Source organism: Leptidea sinapis, chromosome 22 (assembly GCF_905404315.1).
Source record: "Leptidea sinapis chromosome 22, ilLepSina1.1, whole genome shotgun sequence".
In the NCBI taxonomy this organism is placed as follows: Eukaryota; Metazoa; Arthropoda; class Insecta; order Lepidoptera; family Pieridae; genus Leptidea; species Leptidea sinapis.
The window spans coordinates 2,202,610-2,226,067 of NC_066286.1; the positions used below are offsets into that span (position 1 = coordinate 2,202,610).

General features: G+C 33.7%; 2 protein-coding genes across 2 annotated transcripts in view; both read left to right on the plus strand.

Moving 5' to 3' along the window:
* LOC126970967 (uncharacterized) overlaps positions 1-23,129 on the plus strand; it is a 132,648-nt gene extending 109,519 nt beyond the window's left edge. Inside the window, exons 5-6 of the mRNA XM_050817119.1 lie at positions 17,757-17,976; positions 19,141-23,129. Coding sequence (XP_050673076.1) covers positions 17,757-17,976; positions 19,141-21,344 — 2,424 coding nt within the window. The 3' untranslated portion in view covers positions 21,345-23,129. The remainder of the gene's footprint in view (positions 1-17,756; positions 17,977-19,140) is intronic.
* On the plus strand, positions 7,926-11,068 carry LOC126971019 (uncharacterized). Its single transcript, XM_050817189.1, has 2 exons — positions 7,926-8,547; positions 10,758-11,068. Exons 1-2 carry the CDS (start codon positions 8,217-8,219, stop codon positions 11,009-11,011), a joined length of 585 nt encoding a protein of 194 aa, XP_050673146.1. The 5' UTR covers positions 7,926-8,216; the 3' UTR covers positions 11,012-11,068.
* Positions 23,130-23,458: the final 329 nt, after the last annotated feature.

Here is a 23,458-nt window from a genome sequence, read left to right on the forward strand (position 1 = left end):
TACAGAAAATAATATAGAAAAATTTAGAGTTTATTCTATGGTATACATTGATAAAAATGTTTTTTTGTAATAAACTAGTACAGTTTATGTTGCTATAATACGAACTCTCTAAAATTAAAAATTATAATATACTAGCTGACCCGACAGACGATGTTCTGTAGATTATAAAAAAAACTGTTTTATAGGAATTTGCCAATAATATTTCAAAACATCAAGAATTATTTCGTAAAAAATGCTCCCTGTTGTTATACTGAAATTATTCCACAGCGCGAGCGGTACTGTCAAACCTTGCGTCACTAAATTATTTCATAGATAAAATGTCCATATAAAACAAATATTGAAAATAAAATAATTATGGGTTCCAAATCGAAATAAAAACCATCCTATCTCTCATGTTGAACCAAACTCCATAATGTAATCCCCATTAAAACCCGTTCATTAGTTTAGGAGTCCATCGCGGACAAACAACGTGTCACGTAATTTATATATATTATATTGAAAAGAGCGCAAAAAAAAGAATGCTGGGAGAGTTTCTTGCGCCGCTTCTTCTCTCTCAGAGCGCCATTTGTTTCCGAAGCGGTAGTAGTATCTAGTAGTATAAGAAATGACATCAAAAAGAATTCTAAAGGAATCAATTTTGAGAAAATAAATGCCTTTTATGCCTTTTATTAAGATTGTCACATTACTATGTGCGTATCTATGTACGTTCATACAATTTATTTTCTTTTTCTTTTTTAATTCAAAATAGCGTCAAAAGTATATATATTAAAACGACTCTATTAATTCTACTTATGCGCAAAGAGGATGTAAATTTAAATATTATGTGTCGTAAATATTTATGTATCGTATTCAAGCTTGTCGTAATTTATATTATCATTTGTCCTTTTTTTAAAGTTTTAATCGAAATTAAGAAGCAGATAAAATCATTTTCAAAGATTGCTTTACATAAATACATAGATAAATATAATTTATGTGAGTTAAATATCTTTTAAGCCGATTCCAAAACTCTTGCTCGCTAGTGGCGAACTGTCTAGCGGATTGTATAACCGAATTTGCTTTCTTAATAGTCACGATATTTAAATATCATAATAAATACTTTGGGTATGTTCCGATATGCACTGAGACCACTGTACAGTGTGACGTCAATTTAGTATACTGTGAAGCCGTTCCTTTATAGCCAGTTATATTGGTTACTATTTAAAACGGAACGCAATCCCGTATACTGTCAGCCGCATTTTTTGACGCAGCATTCAAATGAGTGTATTAAAGTTTTCTAGTTCATTAAAAAATAACTGTTGTTGGAGTACTGTCAAATTAAAAATATTTGGGATTAAACTGTCAGTATTGTTTATAAAACGTTAGGCACTCGAGTCGTTTGACTGATGACGTGATCAAAGTACTGCGAGAACCTTACCTCGAAAACGCCAGTGCTCACAGTAGAATATGGCGGCGATTTATGGCGTCATATATTTCCCTAGGGTACTGCGGCAGTATACTGGCAGTCCATAACGGAACCAATTTTGTTCTACAGTCATAGCACTGTGCAGTGCTCGCAGTGCATATCGGAACATACCCTTGATTACCTTATTCTTTTGAGATTACACAAATGGACGTAAAAGGCAAAGGCATGCATACCATACAGCCGAGTCAAGACAAACGCAACAAATCACTGAAATTACAACTCTGTATGAAAAAATGATCTATTGTGTAAAATAATTGTAAGTGTTGGATGAACATTTCAACATAAAGTATTTCACACAAATTATTCACAACATCGTGAAAAATTTTTGTGATCCTTTAACCTTTCTTATCGTTGAAAATAATAATTTATTCTAAAATATACCTATTTTTACACTTATTGTCGAATGAAAAGTCTGTGTGAAATAAAATGAAAACACAATATGAATAATTTATACATGGCTTCTTCTTATAGCTTGTTTCAATAGCTTTCAGTGACAGTCACTCAAATCACCCTACTTATAAGCATTTTATTACTACACGTAAAATAATACGCACGGGGAGAACGCTGCACGAGCGCCGAACGCATGCCGAACTAAGGCGAACATTTTGCAGCGGAGAACGCCGATGTGGAAAGGATAGGTTTCATATCTTGGCTTACATAAGTATATTTTTATGTGTGTTCTTGTATGATAATTTTTTTTCGAAATTTATAAAAAATATACTTTTATTTATATCAATTGTGGTCAAAATATGAAAACTGAGGGCAAATGGTTGTAAATATTATTTAATTGTTAAATATAACAATAATTTATAATCCCTTTGACTACATGTGTGCTACTAAAACTTCGGTCTCGTTAAAGTCATCTAACTGTTGTCATTTTCTACAATAAACCTGCGCATCTTAAAATTTCATAGCAACATAAAATAGCGATCCAACCAACATTACGCGTTCGAAATTCAAAAACGAACAACTAGAATTTACACTCGAAAGAACATTAACTTTCTTTATTTTCCTTCGACAATCCGTGGTACGGCTCAGCAGGATTGCCAGTATGGATCACGCAAACATATTTGTTGTAAACAAATGCGAAACTGAGCCCTATCTACTTGTGATAAGATTGAGTCGAACTGTGCGAAGTTGTAAAGAATTCTTCTGTTTAACAATATTGAGTTTGCGGCCGCGAATGTTAATAAAAGGCCGTATTGTTATGTTAATAAGAGTCATAAAGGCTTATGTTTTTGTTTATTTGTGCAATGTGAGGGCAGTGTCCTCTATGAACCGTGTTGCTAGGATTCGTCCTAGGGATGTCACGATTTTTGTTTTTTTTTTTATCTCTCGAGCGGGAATGTTAAGTTTGAAAGGACGTTGTTATATAATTTGGTTTGTTATTCGCTGACGAATATTTATGCGGTTTCTTTGAAATTAACGTTGGTTAAATAAAATTAGTATTTACTTACTATACTTTAGAATCCTTCTTAGTCAAAGTCCTTGCCTTCTTGTTATTTCTACTTATTTTAATGGTTGTGGGATTGCTTGTCATGACAATTAATTTGCAAAACGCTTCTTAGAATGAAGTTTTTCTTAAAGCTATTTTCTATTGGACAGATTTAGTATTTTTTTTATATAAAGGCCCACCGAGTTTTAACCCCTCCCCTCTCCCTCATATCAGTTCTTTTTTGGACAAAGACATCTTGTAAGGCTTTTTAATTTTTTGTGTCCCTTGCCATACTAAACTAATCCGGATAATACCAAGAATATGTTTTAGCTTAAATTAATTGGTTTTCTTAACTCTGCTTAAAATAATTATGTCATGCTCTTAAAAAAAGTTATTTCCGAAGCGGTAGTAGTATCTAGTATATTAGAAATGACATCAAAAATAATTCTATAGGAATCAATTATGAGAAAACAAATGTCTTTTATATCTTTTAGAAACTTACTAGCAATAAAAGCCCTCTGTTCATATTGGTCCCTTAAAAAAAACATATTAAGATCAGATCTAATTGAACAATAAATTAAGAATTATAATATATATAGCTTGTACCTTCATGAGAGCCACTTTCTCTATTCTTGACATAAAAAAGCTTATTATAATGATAATAATTAGTTCAAATAAATTACATTTGAAAACATAAGGCCCCCTAAATCAAAAATAAATTAAAAAAATACCATCTTCAATTGATTGATACGTTCTTAATGATAAAAATACAGTTCGGCTTGATTCTTTGGAGTTGAGAAGAGTTGTGCGGTCTGCTTCTTCTACAACGTAATATATAATGGGGGGGCTGTTCGGGTTGATTACCAGCAGCCAAGTTCCACCACCACATATTACGTCAAATGCGAAATTCCACCCGCTTCATGTTGACGTCTGGAATTCTACAACCGTGCGTTTTGCAAGAACTTTTTGCGTCGGAAAGCCACTTTGTGGGATAAATTACCGGCTGCAGTATTTCTGAACAGATACGACTTAGGGACTTTCAATCTTAGGCTATACTTTTACCTTACCGGTGCTATTACGGATGTCGACGGAAGATTAATCAGCCTCTTGCCCGTTTGCCCTCTTTCATAAATAATTAAAAAAAACTTAAAAAGCCGACTGCATTTCTGTATGTAGAAACTAAAAAAACCCTAAAACAAGAAAGTCGTCATACCCGATCGCACTTAACTTAAGCATCACTAAATTTGCTAAGGCTTATAAACATCAAATCTAAGCAAAAAAATTGCGTGCGAACAAAATGCAAATGTCAGAAGTAAAACCTGCATCGTGCATGAACCTCTAAACTGAATATGAAGTCCTGGTACATGTTGCTAGGATGTCACATGATTTCAATCGCTATGAGAGACATTACTATCACCACTACCATATTATAGTACATAGAAACATATGAATATTTATGTTGTCTATGTCATGTCGTATATAACAGAAAAATTTATGTTCTTCTGGTACCACAACACTGTATAATACTTCCTATCTCATTTTCTCCAACGTTAAATCTTATAAATTTATGTGTCTGTCTCTTTTTACTGTCGCGCTTTTTCGTTTCATCGACTTTCAAATCACAACGATGCTAAAGAAGTTATCACTTCAAATTGTGAATTTAAACTTTACATATTAGTCTTTAACCGCTTTAAGTAGCTTAGTGCAAATGGCACTCGACTAATAGGGGTAGGAAAAATATAGAACCAGAGCTCGTTGTATTTTTAGGTTAAGCGCTAATAAACTATTGTCAAATAGCAAGAAAACGAAATATATAAAATTTACAGTACCAAGTCTCAAAAATGTTGATGCAAGTGTTTTGTTAAACAGAGAGGTGATAGAACCGGTGGAATCTGCTATATTTCTTGGCATTACTCTGGATTCCAAATTACTGGAATTTATTTATTAATTTGAAGGATTGTCGAACAGACTTAGTTCTGCAGCATACGCGTTTAAAAATATTAGACAATTAACTGACATAGATACGGCGCGACTTGTATACTTTAGTGATTTCCATAGTATTTTGTCTCATATGTTGTATTATTTGTTGTATATCTGAGGCATTCGTTTTGGAATGGGTGGTAGTTTTTTTGACTTTCAAGTACTGATGTCACATCCTATTTTGAATAAAAATATTCGAATATCCCCTAAAAGGAGTCTGTTGCTATACAATTATCCTACAAAATATTAAATATGCAATCCCGTGGTGTATGAGAATTATTAAACTCCGCGAAAAATCACCCTGTAGGTACATTCCAATTCTGAATAGAATTAATTTTCTCTTGTTCGTCTCAAGGTCAGACAGTCCATTTGTTACGTGGTATAGATTTGTACTTTGGAATAAAAATACCAGGCGTGTATAGATAATTAATGGATCCAGGGAATGTAATAAAAGAGTCTAGAGCTAACCCATTACGTGGCTTACAGTGGCGATAAGATCATCAACGTAGAGTATTAAAACGAATTCTAACTTTTGTGGCCATAAAGTTTCCTAGGAAAGAATTTCTGCTTGATATGTTTTGGGACATTTGTACAGAAGGAGTGCATTGATCGATTATTTAATGAAATAAATATGATATAAGATAAAAAATATATTGTGTATGTATTGACTGACGGATTACAATATCTCTGGAACCATAAGGTCTAAGACTTAAAATTTGGTAGAAATATATCTTTCGCCGAGCAAAGGTCATTTAAGAAGAGATTTTACAAAATTCCACCTCAATGTTTTTTTATTATGAACAAAAAATTATATCTCTTTTCAAAAATATGTACATAAACGTATGTATAAAAACCAAACTTTAATATTTATATGATATACATTGATGATAATAATATGAAAAACTGCTTCTACAAAAGTGTGGGAGGCACCTTTGCACAGAAAGCCGGCTAGATTATGGGATTACAACAACGGCACCTATTTCTGCCGTGAAGCAGTAATGTGTAAAGATTACTGTTTTCGGTCTGGAGGGCGCCGTAGCTAGTGAAATTACTGGGCAAATGATACTTAACATCTTATGTCTCAGGGTGACGAGCGCAATTGTGGTGTTGCTCAGAATTTTTGGGTTTTTCAAGAATCCTGAGCGGCACTGCATTGTAATGGGTAGGGCGTTTCAATTACCATCAGCTGAACGTCCTGTTCGTCTCGTCCCTTATTTTAATAAACAAAACAAAAATGCGTCGCGGTAATAGCCTATACACATAGCCTGATTTGGTTCGGCCGGACCATCGGACGGTCAAGACATACCAGCGAATATGGACCGCCACCAGACGCGTCCCATAGTTTGACCGTACCAAATCCTATCATGTGTTTAGACTATAAGAGATTTGCGTTGTGTGCCGGAGCATGGGAAGTTAAAACTATTCTCTTTATGTAGCAGTACACCAATGTCTTGGTAACCGTTAAATAAAAAATCAAAAAAAGGCGCCGTTGTGGTACCAACGCCTAATCTAGCCGGTATACTGTGGAAAGAAGCCTCCCACTGGTAAATTCCCTTAGTCGCCTCTTACAACACCATTGGGCCTGAGACTTCCGCAGCGTGAAGCGCAGGGTGAACTGAATGAATAAATGCGGTCTGGTCACTATTCTACGTACTCCGACTGTTTTTTTTTTGGAAATTTAAATCTTGTGGCTTAAAGGTAATATACGTAAAACAATCAGCCTGGCCTAGTGGTTGCCCTGTACAACATTAATCTAGTGATAAGCGACGTAACAGGTTATATTTTTAATTAGAGTTTTAAACAAAGTATACGTGTTCCAACAAAGACAAATCCATGCAATAAATTCTCGCTAATGAAATAAATGCACGAATGTCCGTCTGATACGATAGGAAACTTGCACTGCAATAAACAATACTATCTGATGTACATATTAATACGAATATCTCCCAAACAGCCTTTGTATAAAGCCGATTTTTCCATAACACATCATCTGCATTATTATTCTGAAGAAGTTTTTATAGTCACGTTTTGACCACAGACTACAGAATGACAGTTCAGTTTTCTATATACCGCTAGACTTTGATTTTCATTTTAAAGCTGATTTATTAATGTGCTGTGTACGTTGTAGTTTTTTAAGTAAAATAGATTTGCCCACTCTTTTCCTATTATTTATTATATCGATTGTATTGTTTTGAAAGTAAATTTTATATTAAACAGAACGTGTGTTAGTGCCACATAACCTTACAATGACAACCATTATAAAGTTGTGTGTCATTTTGAAACAATTCCGGTATAGTGTGTTGAACGCCAAGTAATACATTATGTACAACCTATTAATATTCATTGACGACCCTTATAGCCGAATGGTTAGTGACCCTGACTACTTAGCTAGAGGTCTCGGGTTCGAATCTCGGTAGGTGCAAACATTTATATGATGAATATGGATGTTTGTTTCCGACTCATGGATGTTTCTATGTATTTACTTATGTTTGAGGAAGTATATTGTATTAAATATATCGTTGTCATGCAACCTATGCCTAATTTGGGGCTAGATAATTTGCAGTTGTAAATCAAAGAGTATCATCAGAGGCTTTAAATACAATTCGAAAATTAAATCGTTCGTGATAAAAGTCCTTATGTTGCCCGACCTCTTGTTAAAATTGCAAATTTGAATAAAATTTTAGTAGTTCACCCGCCGCCGGACCGCACCATAGTATCGCGCACTCGGTTGGTCACTGTCGTAACTATTAAAATATTTGTTTAAATGATGTAGCGTAAAAGGCAAAGTTTATCTTCTTTAAACAACAGAAGCGATAAAAGCGTTTATTTTGATATATTATATCAAATATATTGATATATTATCAATTTGAAAATACCAAATGTGCATTAAAATAAATTATCAATTTTATGGTTTATCACAATGTTTAACAAAATGTTATATGCAAAACGATAGTACGATATGAGTCAATGAGTAATTACTTTAGTATTCGGTACTAACCTTCATACCTCTTTATTATCACACTAAAATACGACTGAGTGCCAGTGGCAAATGTACCAGTACTTTTAAAACTTTTCAACTTTGTGATTTGATAGTTAAATATGCACCTCTTTGATTGCTTTGGTTATTATTTTTAAAAGTTGAACGATTCCTACACAATATTTTAATATTTCTGGTTCAGGGTTCAGATTTAAATTGCAACTTCATGGAGATCCTATTTTTAATAAAAATGTATGAAACTGTTGAAGGATACATTGTCAGAAATTAATCGTAAAACGTCAGATTAATTAAAGAAATGATAATCATACATATCAACAAAATTTTACATAGAAGATATAGAAATGGAAGCATTTGAATGCCAACCATATGATTGGCTCAAAGAAGCGAGCATTTACAACAAAAATTATACCTTGATCCCAGTCGAGTGGTTCAAGGAAAACGCCGATGTTATCGTTCTCTTGTTCACAGCGAACGGATTAGATAAGGACGGAATTGTAGAGAAATTTTACAGCATCTATGAAAATGTTAAGTTGATTAATATTCCCATAGAAGTGATTTATATCCCGATGGATGAAACAGAGGAAGACATGATGCAATGTTTTGAACGACAGGCGAATTGGTTTACGCTTAAGATTTATGATCCCCTGGTACAAGTGCTCAAGTATATGTATGGTAATTATGGTGTTGCAGTTTCTCCATAGCGTATGGCATAGTCTCTTCAATTATTATGTGTTAAAAATAAATTATATGCACTGGATAATAAACATTTGAAAATAAAATTTAAAAAATTTGAAAAAAAAAATATTAGGCCTTGGCGTTACAAAAACAGCCGTTGACTTTCTTGCGGTCTTCTAATCAGGCCTGAGGTAAATGATTGTTAAAATTATAATATTCAATTTTGAAGTAATACTTCTTTTGGCGCGTTAGGGAAAACCACTGACCTGTATAAATACCACTGGACAGTCTGTTACATATGTTTCACAGCTAATTTTGTGTGCCTATTTGAAGCGCCACTCGCGAATGTCCACAGAACTATTTTTGACGTATTATACAAATGGCTGCGAAGGAAGGTACAATACTCTGAAGTATTTATGCGTTTTGAATTTTTTTCGTTCGTTTTTCGTGTTATTTATACTTAAAGAATCAACGTACTAAAGTACACATTTTTTTTTTGTAAATAGTTTCCTCCATCTATCGTTGTTTTCTGAGGTTGTCATCACTGATTTTAGCACCGGAGACCGCTACATGGCCAACAGCGCCAAAATCGCGAATATCATACAGGCACAAAATCACTTTGACAGCCGCCAGTCCAGTGATATTTACTAGAGGTCAGTGGGAAACCTGATGAAAGTAATTTGTTACAATGCGTGCGCCCACCGTTACAAAAAACTGATACCCTGTAGTTTAGTTAACATTTTAATTTTTACTTTATTTGACAATATAATGCGTTATAAAAAAAATAATAAACAAATAATAAACGCATTATGCGTTATAAAAAACTTGCAATGTATTTAATACCTTTTTTTTACCTATTATTAGTGTCGTTATCTACAAACGTAGGGTAACGCGAAAGATATTTTTTTTTAAAAGCGAAATATAAGATTTTTATCTTGTTTCGTCAAAGAAGAATAACAACAAAGATCCGAAATACATGCGAAGTGACTGTTAAGATTTATGATCCCCTAGTACAAGTGCTCAAGTTAAATAGATGTGTATGGTAATTATGGTGCTCCAGTCTGTAAGCGAAGGGGCATCGTCTCTTAAATGATGTATTAAAAATATATTACTTGCACAGATAAAGTTCAGATAGTAAATCTTCCATTAAATAGAATGTGCCTTCAGCTTTAATGCAAATTGAATTCCGTTGATGAAATGTAGGTAATACTGAGTATCTGGATTGTTTTCTCATTAATGATGTAACATGTTTATGATATATCTATTGTTTTCCTAAGTATTTTACTTATCTTCACTATTAACAAACATTTATTCTATGGAACCATTGTATAAAGAAGTGGTTTTAGGCTTCCTGAGGCGTCCCACAGGACATCTTCTGAATGGTATTTCGGAACGCATACATCGCTTCTTAGCTTAATTTAATTTTTTGCAATTAACAAAATATAACAAGATTGCGTCATCAGTTCTACAATTAAGGGCATCAATATTCATTCGTTACCTTATGGAATGTAATTAAGTACTCTTTGTCCTAATTAATGGAACGGATTTAGCAATAAATTCGAAACTCTGGGCATTCACATATTTACTTACGATGTGCAGTAACAGTCCGTTGGTTTCATGTGTTACTCTAGCGTAATATCCTGATTTGGCGAAAAATGAAGGAATCATTTTCTTACCAATGCTTTGATTTTTCTTAACTATCGTAGGCCAATCTTCAGAATGAAAACCCATTCCGCCCATTAACATTTCCTTTCAGGCCACACGATTTTGAAAACGTTGCCACAATGTATGACAGTCACAAACTAAAATGTAACAGACTCTTGGCACTCCAATTTTGGCACTTGGTGTTCCATTTTCAAATATCGTAATTGTTTTGTCCACAATCGTATTACGAATGGCCAATCCGAAAAATTTGCAAATGCGTGTGCAATTTATAGTGTATAATATAAGATACATATTTGACTAAAATGTGATATAAAAATATTAAATAAAAACTCATATTAAATGTTTTAAGTGTAGATATTAAATAGCATGATTTTTATTGACAATTAGTTCCTAAAATATCGATTGTCAGAGGTTTAATATCTAGCAATGTTTGATTGTAGTGTTCATAGATATAATATTATCCCATTGAGATACCTAGTTTCCAATTTTTGTGTGACGTGATATGTTACGTAAAATTACAACTAAATGTTTCTTTTACACAGGCATAACTTATATGCCTACGATGTTCGTGATTCGACCGGACTTAACCCTGGTATCCATGCTGGGTGTTATGGAGTTGGAGCAGCACGGCAAAGACGCAATTATCACTTGGCTCTCGAGTCCGTTAAAGTTGAGAAACAGGCAACTGGAAAATGAAAAAAATATATACGGAAATGAGTGGAAATACGCAAATGTGGACAAGAAGAAGGAATACCGCAGGCGATTCAATATTGACACAACAAACGACGCTACATAGAGTTTATAGTGTCCTAGTACTTTGAATAAAGATACATATAATTTTTCAGATCGCAAATTCTTTTTTTTTTACTTTTGAGTTCATGGACAAGAAAAAGGTATACAAGGCACTTTTTAAATACTTTTTCATTGTGCCAGCGTTCGCTAGACTGACAATTTAAATATAGTTTCATTGTACTTGTTGGAACGAAGTTCCTTACGGCAGGCTTGGAGGGGATAGGGATTTTGCTGCGCGACCGAACTGAAAAAAATGTGATAGTAAAACCGTAAGAAAAAATCCGTGGAAAAAAGTGCGTGGAATAAAACCGTTAAATGAGACGTGCGCAGGCGCGACAGTCGCATACACAAGCGAGTAGTGTATAATACTTAATTGAGCACGATTTTTTTTGCAATTTGTGTCGATTCTACATTAGCCGAAGGAACTTCGTTCCTACCTGGTGTCCCACGACACCACATCATTTTTTTTTACTATAGTTGCATATGTACCTACACAAAAAAACGTAGTTTAACCGGCTTCACTTTTCTGTTCAAAGATCATTACAGTTAACAGTACTTAACGTATTTTTCATTAGTTGTTAGTTAATTAAATATGACATGAAGAAAAACTGCCCTGTGGCACGTTGGAATTCTGCGGCAGAGATCATGTCAAAAGCTTTTAGGAACACTACCCATGATAAACAATGTAGAAAGTACGACTCCTGTACTCGAATGTATTGATACTCGCTGCTTCACAGCTTCATAGAGATCGCTCACTTTTGGTGAACCATCACTACATATTATAAAACAAAGTCCTCCGCCGCGTCTGTCTGTATGTGATAAACTCAAAAACTACTGCACCAATTTTCATGTTGTTTGCACCAATGAATAGCGTGATTCTTAAGGTAGGTTTTAGTAGTTTCTTTAGTGTTTATATATAATTTCTATAAGTTAACGATATTTGTTGGAGGTGTTGGAAAAAAATTAGCCGTCTGGGAGCTTTCAACGAAAACACTGTCTGAGCCCTTTAACATATAACAAAATAATGTATGGTGGAATTTTGTATCTTTTACTGGTCTACAGAAATGTTCGCGATGGCACATGTCTATCTCTTAAGAATAACATAATAGTTATATCCAATTTAATACTTCAAAAATTGTGATGTAATGTAAAAGCTGTTTATCTTAACACCCATGCTTTAAAACCTCTATTAAAGATTCTGAAACCGTTAGCTTATTGCCAACATTAAAACACCCAATGTTCTAATAACTATTACATCATCCAAAACAGTGTTGAAATGTTGTACTGAATTTCATAACAACACTCCTATATTTTTTTTATCCCTTTATGCGCTAAGAGTTTCAACAGACAGCCACATTCTTATTGCTCGATGCGTGGTATCTGTATGAATTTCAAAAAAAAGAACATTTGTAGTTTACGCGCGTTCCACACTAACAGAACGTTGCGCGCCTTAAAAAAAGTAGGTTATTCGAATCCCCCCCTATTTTTCTTCGATATTTTTATTGTTTTGTAATGAACGATTAATTTTAAACGCTACAAAAGAACATTATATTCGAGTGAATTTTAATTATTGCACTATACAAAATGTAAATTACTACTAAAATAAATAATTGTTTCATTAATACTTAATTTATTTGTATATAATCAGTAGTGAATGATATTAGGTTACTACTAGGACTGGTGTTTTAATGTTAGCAGTAAGCTAACTTCCTAAGTTCCAGAATCTTTTAGAGGATTCATATTCTGGGTGTAGATAAAGTCTTGTATGCAACTGTTGATAATTAGGTATTAAAACACTCATGTGATACTATTATCAGACAATAAATCCATATTCGTGTTTTAACACCCCTTATTACACAACAGTTGCATCATAATCATATTTAATTACTACTCGTGTTCTTGTGTGCGTGTGTATGTCACTGAACTCCTCCTAGACGGCTGGACCGATTTTGATGAAATTTTTTGTGTGAGTTCAAGGGGATTCGAGGATGGTTTAGATTCACAATTGAACTACCTCATAAACGGCTGGACCGATTTTGGTAATATTTTTGTGTGTTCCGGTGAATTTGAGATTGGTGTGTGTCTTCAGGTGGATTCGAGAATGGTTTAGATTCACAATTGAACTACCTCCTAAACGGCTGGACCAATTTTGATGATTTTTTTGTTTGTTTCAGTGAATTTGAGATTGGTTTAGATTCTCAATTCCGTCCATATAATATAATTCTCCTGCTCATGTGTATGTAAGTGAACTCCTCCTAACGGCTGGACTGATTTTGATGAAATTTTTTGTGTGAGTTCAAGGGGATTCGAGGATGGTTTAGATTCACAATTGAACTACCTCATAAACGGCTGGACCGATTTTGGTAATATTTTTGTGTGTTCCGGTGAATTTGAGATTGGTGTGTGTCTTCAGGTGGATTCGAGAATGGTTTAGATTCACAATTGAACTACCTCATAAACGGCTGGACCAATTTTGATGATTTTTTTGTTTGTTTCAGTGAATTTGAGATTGGTTTAGATTCTCAATTCCGTCCATATAATATAATTCTCCTGCTCATGTGTATGTAAGTGAACTCCTCCTAACGGCTGGACTGATTTTTCAAATTAAAGACGTGTGTACAGGACAACATCTGTTGGGTCCACTAGTCTATATATAAAAAATGAATTGCTGTTCGTTAGTCTCACTAAAATTTGAGAACAGCTGGACCGATTTGACAAATTTAGGTCTTGAATTATTTGTGGAAGTCCAGAGAAGGTTTAAAAGGTGAATAAATAAAAAAAAATGCTCGGAATTAAATAAAAACAACAAATTTGTCTTTCCTTTGTTGTGTCCATACATAATTCCTGAGAGAATTTATTGACGCACGGTTTGACAGTTCTGCTGTGAAACAATTTCATTACGACAGCAGGGTGCATATTTTACGAAGTAATTCTTGATGTAATGATAATATATTATTGACAAATTCATACAAAAACATTATTTTATTTATTATATACAGAACAACGTCTGTCGGGACAGCTAGTATACAATAAAAATAAGTGTGAAATTAATATATAGATGTAGAATATATTATGATACATTCGATCAAGTTTGAAATACTATATCGTTGTAACGCAATATTTTAATTAAAGATCAGATATGTTTAACACCTCATCGATCAAGCATTAAGAGTGATCAGTGTCATAAAGGTGCGTTTACATTATACTTTGTTTCTTTCTTACCTTTTTTGTATTATTTATTGTACTATGAATCTTTGCGACTGCATTTAAGCTATATTATTATTATTAAAAACAGATTTACTTATTAAACGTGTTCAAATAGTTTTATGAATAATGTATATTTGAATATTACATTCAAGTTATTATTATTTTTGAAATGATATTTGACATTTAGTATATTATGTTATACTCGTGTTGTTAATATATTTAATTTCTACAAAGTTAAGTTCACAATTTAAATCCAATATTTTTAACCAAATTGATTATAAAAATCACATATCTAATGAAAAGTAATTTATTCACGTAGGTTAAAACGTTACACCTGTGTAATTCAGAGCTTAGTTTTACTTCGGAAGTGGAGATTTAATGAAAAAAGTTACAAGAAATTCTTTACGGCTTGATCATTTTTAGTTAGATGATCTACGTTAAGTGAAAAAATACTTATTAACGTCTGAACTTAAAAACCTCATTTTCAACCTCATGCATCATTTCACACTGTAAAGAAATAAAGATACTAATATGTGCCAACATTTTTTAAGTATTTATAGAAAACAAGCCGTTCCCGCCCGCTTGGCTGGGCGAATTTTAAAAGGAAATAAATTAATGAAGGAACGTTGGAATTTGAAAAATCAGTAGCCATAAATCATCTAGGATAAATTTCGCATCGAATGGTGGTAGTTTCATGGCGATACGATCAGTGGTTTAGGCGTGATTGAATCTAACAAAGACTATTTTCATTATATATATACAAATAAAAATATAGATATAGTTCAAATAATATACTTCATTTACCATTTGAACTTCCGGTTAGAATCAAAACCACAAAAGGTCACATTTAACTGTGGCCCATTCTTATAGTATTATAGCGATCTTGCAAAAACCCGGCACACATTTTACTGTGGCCCATACTTATAGTATCATAATGTTCTTGCCAAAGCCCGGTATATTTGCATCTCTAACTTCTGCAACAGAAGATAAATAGCGTTATCAATGGTTATATAAGGTCCGTATATACTAATCTAGATGGTTACCTCATCGACTGCCCACTTTGGAAGTAGGTTAATCTAAAACTTGCCCATCTAACTTAACTTTAGGTTTCAGGTTATTGTAGATTCAAACTGTTGTGTGGGTAACTAAATGGTATATTGTACCAGTTTGCCTTGGGTGGAGATTAGGGCATGTTCATTAATTATACTTTGAATATTTGATACGGATTTTAAAGTAGCAGTATGCAATACTATTTTCTCTGCTTCTTGATCCTCGGTACCTTTATTTTGCCAATCGTTTAAATTCATTTTTGTAAATTATTGTTTGGTTTACAGTAATCACAAGCTGGCCACGTCATATCTTATCTGGACTATTTTTTTTCCCTTTTTCTTGGCCAACAAGGAACTCCATGGACTAGCTGCTGACTAATCCAGATGCCGCAAAATTTTAAGTACATAGATGAAATGAAAATGAAAAATGAAAAGTATTTATTTCATCGTCATTTCATCATCATATAGATTGTATATAAGATATAGTATCTATATATTATGTAGCAGTAAGATGGTTGAACACGTGATATAGTTATATTCCTAGGGATTAAATAAGTGATATCGGTTCACAGTATTTCTTACTAGAAATAAAACTATATTTCTAGATCGTCTTGTTATACGCCACCTAGTGTCATAACTTGACAGTAGTGTCAGTGTTAGCCGCCAGTGTCAGTCACCTAGTGTCAGACTTGCGTAGGGATTATGCATTATTGATTTGGCTCTGACATGACTTGTACTTGTAACTATACCTATGACCTTCCCGGAAGTTTTATGACACTATAGGATGAGACGGGCAGGACGTTCAGCTGATGGTAATTAATATTACACCTTGCTTACTACAATGCAGTGCCGCTCAGGATTCTTTTTTCTGAATTTTTGAGCGGCACTGCAATTGCGCTCGTCACCTTGAGACATATGATGTTAAGTCTCATTTGACCCGTAATTTCACTAGCTACGGCGCCCTTCAGACCGAAACACATTACTACTTCACGGCAGAAAGAGGCGCCGTCGTGGTACCGTTAATCGAACCGGCATCCTGTGCAAAGAAGCTTTCCACTGGCCTTTCAAATGCCCTTAGTCACCTTTTAAGACACCGTCACCTGGAATTACCCTATATTTTTTATACCCCGGAGAAATATAATAAAAATTTCATCGTAACAGAACGAACGGTATAAAATGATGAAGAAAACTTTAATACCTTGAAATAATAATACGATAACTTCATCAAGATACGCATCTATCTCGGGTTAGAAAGTTTCTCAACTGTATGTACACATACATAAAGAAACAAATTTTAAACACTTATTTTATAGTTTTAAACTGTACAGATTATAAATGAATTCATATTATGTTCATGTGCGGATGCAGTCGGCTGCATGACCAAGCATATATTACATGGATTCATTCGTTATCTAGAGGAAGCTGTTTTTTATTTCCATCTCAGAGTATAAGCTCTTACACGTTTTAATCAATAATAAATAATGTCTATGACGTTTAATTTTTATTTATTTAGTAGCTCAACCTGCCAATTGCAGTTATTTTTTATTTAAATTATTACTAGCTGCCTCGGCAGACGTTGTTCTGTAAAAAATAAACTAATACTGTTTTATAGGAATTTGCCAATAATATTTTAAAACACCAAGAACTATTTCGTAAAAAATTCTCCCTGTTGTTAAAATGAAATTGTTTCACAGTGGAACTGTCAAACCGTGCGTGCGTCACTAAAATCTCTCATAGAAAATATGTCCATACAAAACAAATTTTGATAATAAAAATAATTATGGGTCCCAAATCGAAATAAAAACTATCTTATCTCTCAAGTTGGACTAAACTGGTTTCTTGACCTTCTTTGAAACTTTTTTTTTATTGAATTAGGCGTTACTTTGCGGAAATCCATAATTATAAAAATGATTTAAGTTTTCTTTAGTGTTAATTCCGCCAATATTTGTTTTAAAACAATTCGACACGTGTTTCATGAGACATTTGAGTCTCGTTCCAGATTTTGGCGAGACAACACGTCCTGAGGATGCCTCATGTAGAGGCGAAACACGTATCGAATTGTTTTAAAAACAAATATTGGCGGAATTAACACTAAAGAAAACTTAAATCATTTGTATTCTTTGAAACTTCTGTGGTTTAGGCGTCCATCGCGGACAAACAGCGTGTCACGTATTTTATCTATATTAAGATGTATTGGTATCAGTTGGTTTGTACCAGAATTTATAAACGATACAGTACTCCAACCCGCGACCTTTCGGGTTCCGTCCGAGCGCTCTTACGCTAACAAGACATATCTTGTTCAACTCTCAGCTTGTGTACCTATATGATATTTGTAAAACTTTAATTTGTAACCGAAATTTATGGACGATGCGGGACTCGACCCGCAACCTCTCGGGTTCCGTCCGAGCGCCAAAATAAATTTTATTATATTACATTTTATACACTTTAAAAATAACAAATTGTTTATGTGATATTTATAACAATTAATTACAGGAATTGTTCGTGCCAATCAACACAAAGGGAGAACTGTACGAGGTATGCCCAGAGGAGTTGTCTCCAGTGGAGTGGGAAGACACCACGGATTCTGCCCCGGCGCCCGAGGTGGGGGCACGTGCTCATCGACTGCCCCATCTCTTGAGCCTGTGGCGACTGCCCACCAGAGTGCGACTCCTGGCAGGCACTGTTCCAATTGAAATGGCGCATGATGTAGGAGGTAAGTTAAGAATCTGGTGGAACCATCTTTAGGTACTTTGGGCACTTTTCGGATGGGGAAAAACCATAAATTTACAATATACTAGACTATCAAAGTGTGCGCGAGAAAAGTATATCTATAAAGAAGATACAGCAATATAGAAAATAATTGCAAATTAATGTGTTACAAAAATGTTACTGTAACCGATTTTGATTGTCAAGTCGTAAACACTCAGCCACGCAGGCAGTGGCTCCTTAGTATTTTGTATATTAAAGAAATTGGTCACGCGTTATCGGGCTGTCTGGTCATCTATCTAACACAGATATCGACAGTTATGCTAAATAGATTAAAATGTAAGTATGACATAAGTTGGACAACATGAAAATTTTTCTAACGAAATTTCTTGTAGCCGTCACGCTCAGTTGGGTAAGAGGGCTCTAGTTAGAGATGCCATATTATTTAGATTCCATCCCAAAGGGGATGTTCAACACGTTCGATTCCCACAAGCAATAATATATTTTACGCCGAAACGCAGTCTATCAAAGCAAAAAAAAAACAAAATTAAAGTTTTCATCCGAAGTAATCTTAGTACTAAAGTAACAAAGATCAATTTCAATTTATATCAATAATAATATTAGTTTATTTTTTATTTTTTTATATAGTCGTAGAACTGAGCACATGCCATTTTAAAATTATTGCAACTCTATCTCTAGTTGACCATCCGCCACTTTTAAAATACTATCTGAATACTATGATTATTTAGAATCCAGATGTAATGTCAATATGATCAATCAATCCTTAATCTGCATTTCAACATGGCAATCTTCATTTAAAAATCCAATAGATATAATATGAAAAAGATGCGATTACCACGTTAAAAATAACCATAAAATAACAGTTAATCCATAAAATCCTGTCGGTAGTTTGAAAAATAATACTCCGTAAATCTTTTTTTGAAATGTCTGCTCAGCTCGCGTATTTAACCATTTAAATCAATTACAAGACTAATTTTAATAAAATTATTTTACTTGTAGGTATATGTTATATATTGTTTAATTCAGTTTTCGGTTCTGTCGTGTAATTTGCACTCTGGTTTGTCACTATAGACTCAGATTAGAAGACCCGTGAAAAAAAGTTGAAGACCATGAGTTTACTTATTAATAATACCGTTTTCCTTATTTTCAGATGACCTTCTGCTACGGGCAGCTGTCACAGAACCAGTACTTGTCATGTGCACGTTGCCTGAGTATACCTCATTATCATCCAGTCCCAGTAAGCAAGTTGATCCTCGCTATCATGCAAAAGAGACTCTACAACTTCTCCCTTTAAATGGCAATATCAAAGTACGCCGTACTCAGCTTGGCTTTGAAAGCGAGAAGAGAATGTTCCTGTCAGCGCGTCTCCAGAAAGCTCTAACCTTCTGTCAACTGAATGTTGACAACTGGATCAGACAGATCTCATATGCAACCTCAACCGTCGTCAGCAAAGCGAAGACGGCTGAAGATCTCATAAAGGAAGACCACGAACCGGTAAAGTTTGAAAAAGAAAGAAAGTTCACACTACAAGGCTTGAAAATTGATACAACTAGACTTTTTGGAAAAAGTGAGAAAGTTTTAAGAGATATCCCAGATGAAACAGAAGGATCTATTATATTTTTAAGTAAAAATGAACTAGAGCATATGAATTACGACGTTTACAGCGACGATGAAGGAAAAGATGAAAAAACGGAAAGTAAACTCGAACACGAAGGGTTTTCTAGTGAGAAAATGCACGTGTTCCGGGAAGATGGCGCTCAGAAAAAGAGCAAGTGGTTTAAAAATTTAAAACTTCTTAAAAGTAATGCTACACTAGACAGTAAGATATCGGCCATCGAAAATTCAGATCGACATAAAGATATTAAGGATCCGTTTGATCCTTTAGGAGAGAAACATAGTTCTATTGAGCGTTACCAAGATATGGCCAAATTAATAGAAGATAGATTTGGTGGGTTACGGAAAAACGATGGCACTGCTGAAAAGAGTCACTCTTATAAAAGCTTAACTACATCATCCTCTGATATGGGAACGAGTCAATGCAGCTCAAGCCACAAAAAACCGATACTTACTAAATCAGTGTCGGTTCAAACTGGTATACCTGACAGTTCTTGTAATGAGGAAGATAGTGGCATCGAAATGAAACATGGTCGGAAAAATCTAAGCGTAGACCAAATTAACTACTGTGGGTCCATGGAAAGTAGCTCTAGTTCTGGCAGAAAACTGAAATCTCTCGATGAGAATTTATTGAAAAAGTCAGCCGCTACAAAATCTTCAACACACCTTGAAAGGAGGCAAAGGATTCAACCTGACTTAATTCCAGAAAAGTCTATGGTGAAATCAGAATCTTACAATCAAATACAGAGTTGTGAAGATATCAATATGTTTGGCGCTGGTTCTCTTTACAATGACAATGATTTTGAAATTAATTATAAACAACATTCATTCATCACTGAAAAACTCTGTTCTGAATTCCATGTAAAAACTAAACGAGTTTTAAGCAAATCAACATCAAATTTAATTCATCCCAAAAAACCCAGTGACAAAAAAGACGAAAATAATAGCAACAGTATGCCAACGAAAACAGAGCGTTCTGATGACAACGAGAGGGTTGTTAACTTCAGAAAAAAGTTTGATAAGCCAAGAGCACCGACACCTCGATCTGAAGTTGACGAAGAACTCATTTCGAGAGATATATCGGAAGAAGAACGTCATATTCAAAAGAAGGTCAGACGTTCAATTTCTTCAATACAAAAGAGGAAACTTCCAGTTATTGAAGATTTGCCGTATGGTAAAGTAGCCGATGCTGTTGACGACGAAGAAGATAGAATAGAATTGGATTTAAGTACAGACAATATTTACGCAGAAATATGTACACCAAACGGTAACAGAACTAGTGAAGAAGATAACTACGATTCAAATGTAGATATCTTAGCAAATGACCCTGTGATTTGTAATGTTAAGAAAGAGTTGATTACTCGCAATGATGAAAGAGCGAGACAAATAGAAAATCAAGAGAATTCCGTCAGGCATATTGAGGTTGTTGTTATTGAGAAAGCTACTGATTTAAATTTTGATAACTCTAGTATAGCATCTAGTGAAATTGATGACACGGGAAGTAAGAATGAAGTATCAATTATAGATTCCTGGGAGCGTGATAATAGCACGCACGTGGAATCAAAACTACATGCGATTCGATTAGAAATTACTAGTAATATGGATGAATTTGAGGACCAGAGGACAAGCTTAGATCACCCCTGTGTTCATTTAGGTAAAGAGAACGCTGTAAGTTTTAGTAATAGTATCCATTTGAATGGTACATATCCCAACGAGGCCATTTACGATACTTTAAAATAGTTTCTGTAAGTTGTAATTTGTAAGTCAATAATATGATAATTTTAGTCAATATTAGGTCGCCTTCCGGTGTTGATAAATTGCTTATTACCATAGAAGTAATACCTTTACCTATATCTTTCACTGATTTATATAGCCCACTTATTATATTTAAGTAGATGTTGTTTGTACGTGCTAAGTAATAATAGCCTCTTGTTATTACGACATATTTTTTTTATTTTTTTAGTTTCCACAAATTAAACTTACATAAAAGGCGACCTATTTTAAAGGTTGTATTATATTAATAACGACAATTAGTGTTTTTCTATAAGTTTTGCACCTATTACATAATTCATTGATATTGCAACTATCACAACATTAATATCTAGTCGGTTACAAATGATGTCATACTTACCCAAATATATGTATATAAATATATTAATTATAAACATAGACATTATTTGAAATTATCATATTTATATATATTATATATTAATTGTATTCAGATATTAACAATAATCAGACGTATATATATTGTTTAAGTTGCAGTTTATGTTTTTAAATAAGACTATTGTTATAAAACAATTGTAAAATTACGATTTAAACTTAAATCAAATCAAATTAACTTTATTCATCTACATGATGAATAAAGTTAATTTGTGTGTGTCATTTCCTTGACCTACGTCAAGGAAATGACACTTTTGAATGTCTAAAGTTTTTTCTCTTTCTAAAATTACTACAGGCAAACATATACAAACCTACAGACTTAGAGAATTTATACGTCTAGATAGACTATAGCTAAGCTCTATTTTGAGAAATTCGCGCACACTAACACAAAGTGTCATACAAATCGCGAGTGTAAGACGTAGCTTGTCACTGTCACGCATACTAAACTAATATTTCTGGTTTTTATCAGCTGCCTAAAAGCAAGCTATATTTTTCTTCGTTTTGTAATTCCTAATCCTATTATTTATTAAAACATCTTAATATTTAATAAGCAATGCAAAAGAACACCACCAATACTGATACACACGGACGAGTAAAAAAAGAAGGACTCCGCGCCGTGATATTAGCAAGTGAAGCACCGTTATGCTAGATTGTGTGCGGTTACAGGGGATACTAGTTACCTACACAATTTTTTCTCCCTTAAATAATCATATATGGCCATAAATACTTATATAGTGTCGTTTTTACACTTTTTCACAACGCACGACGTCATTTTTAAAATCTGATCTGTCACAGACGATGACAGTTCTCATAATGGCTGCCTATCGGCCTGTAGTAGTGTAAGTGTATGCGTGGGGCTATGTTATTATATATTTACACGTTAATCGGCTTGTTTTGGTGCTACACTGTTATGTAAGGTGACACGGAGTCCTTATTTTTTTACTAGTCCGTTACCGACATTATGAAGATACATGATATCACATAAATTTTCCGAAAGTAATTAATAATTATTATGTAATAATGTAACCGACCTAGTGAATACTTTTACGAATTATTTTTATTGTATTTGTAGATAGTAATCGCAAAACTAATCCGTATCGCAAACGTAGTATCGTTGATACGTTGGTATTTATTGATTACTTGATTTTCAATATGTTAACTACTATATATTTGCACATTTGAAAATGTCACTTTAACACGAGAGGTGGAACTTAGAGTTGTAAAGATACCACTATTGTATACTTACTATACATATCACATGAAATTAATTGTAAATTTTTTGTATATAGTTTATTTAAGCTAAATAAGCTCTCTCAAAATTAGGTCTAATTTGTGAAAAATAAAAGCTATACGAAATTTTCATTGTCTCTTTATTTTTCGGCATAGTCCGATTACTTAAGTATGTATTAAAGAAGTTGGGGGGCGGTTAATAGTTAATCACTATTTAACTAATTTCTTGAGTTCAGCTGTTTCAAAGTTTATGAATGTCTCAAACTAAATCATTTTGTTTATAATATATGACCAATTATCTATTAATAAAATAAAGCCAATCCTATTTTTACATATTAAAGGTACTAACAAGTTACTACAAAACAAAATAGGAAATAATCATTATTATTAGTAGGATGGTCAGTTTGGATAAGATACATTGATTGATGTTGGAAAAACCCCATGATTTATCCAACTGAATT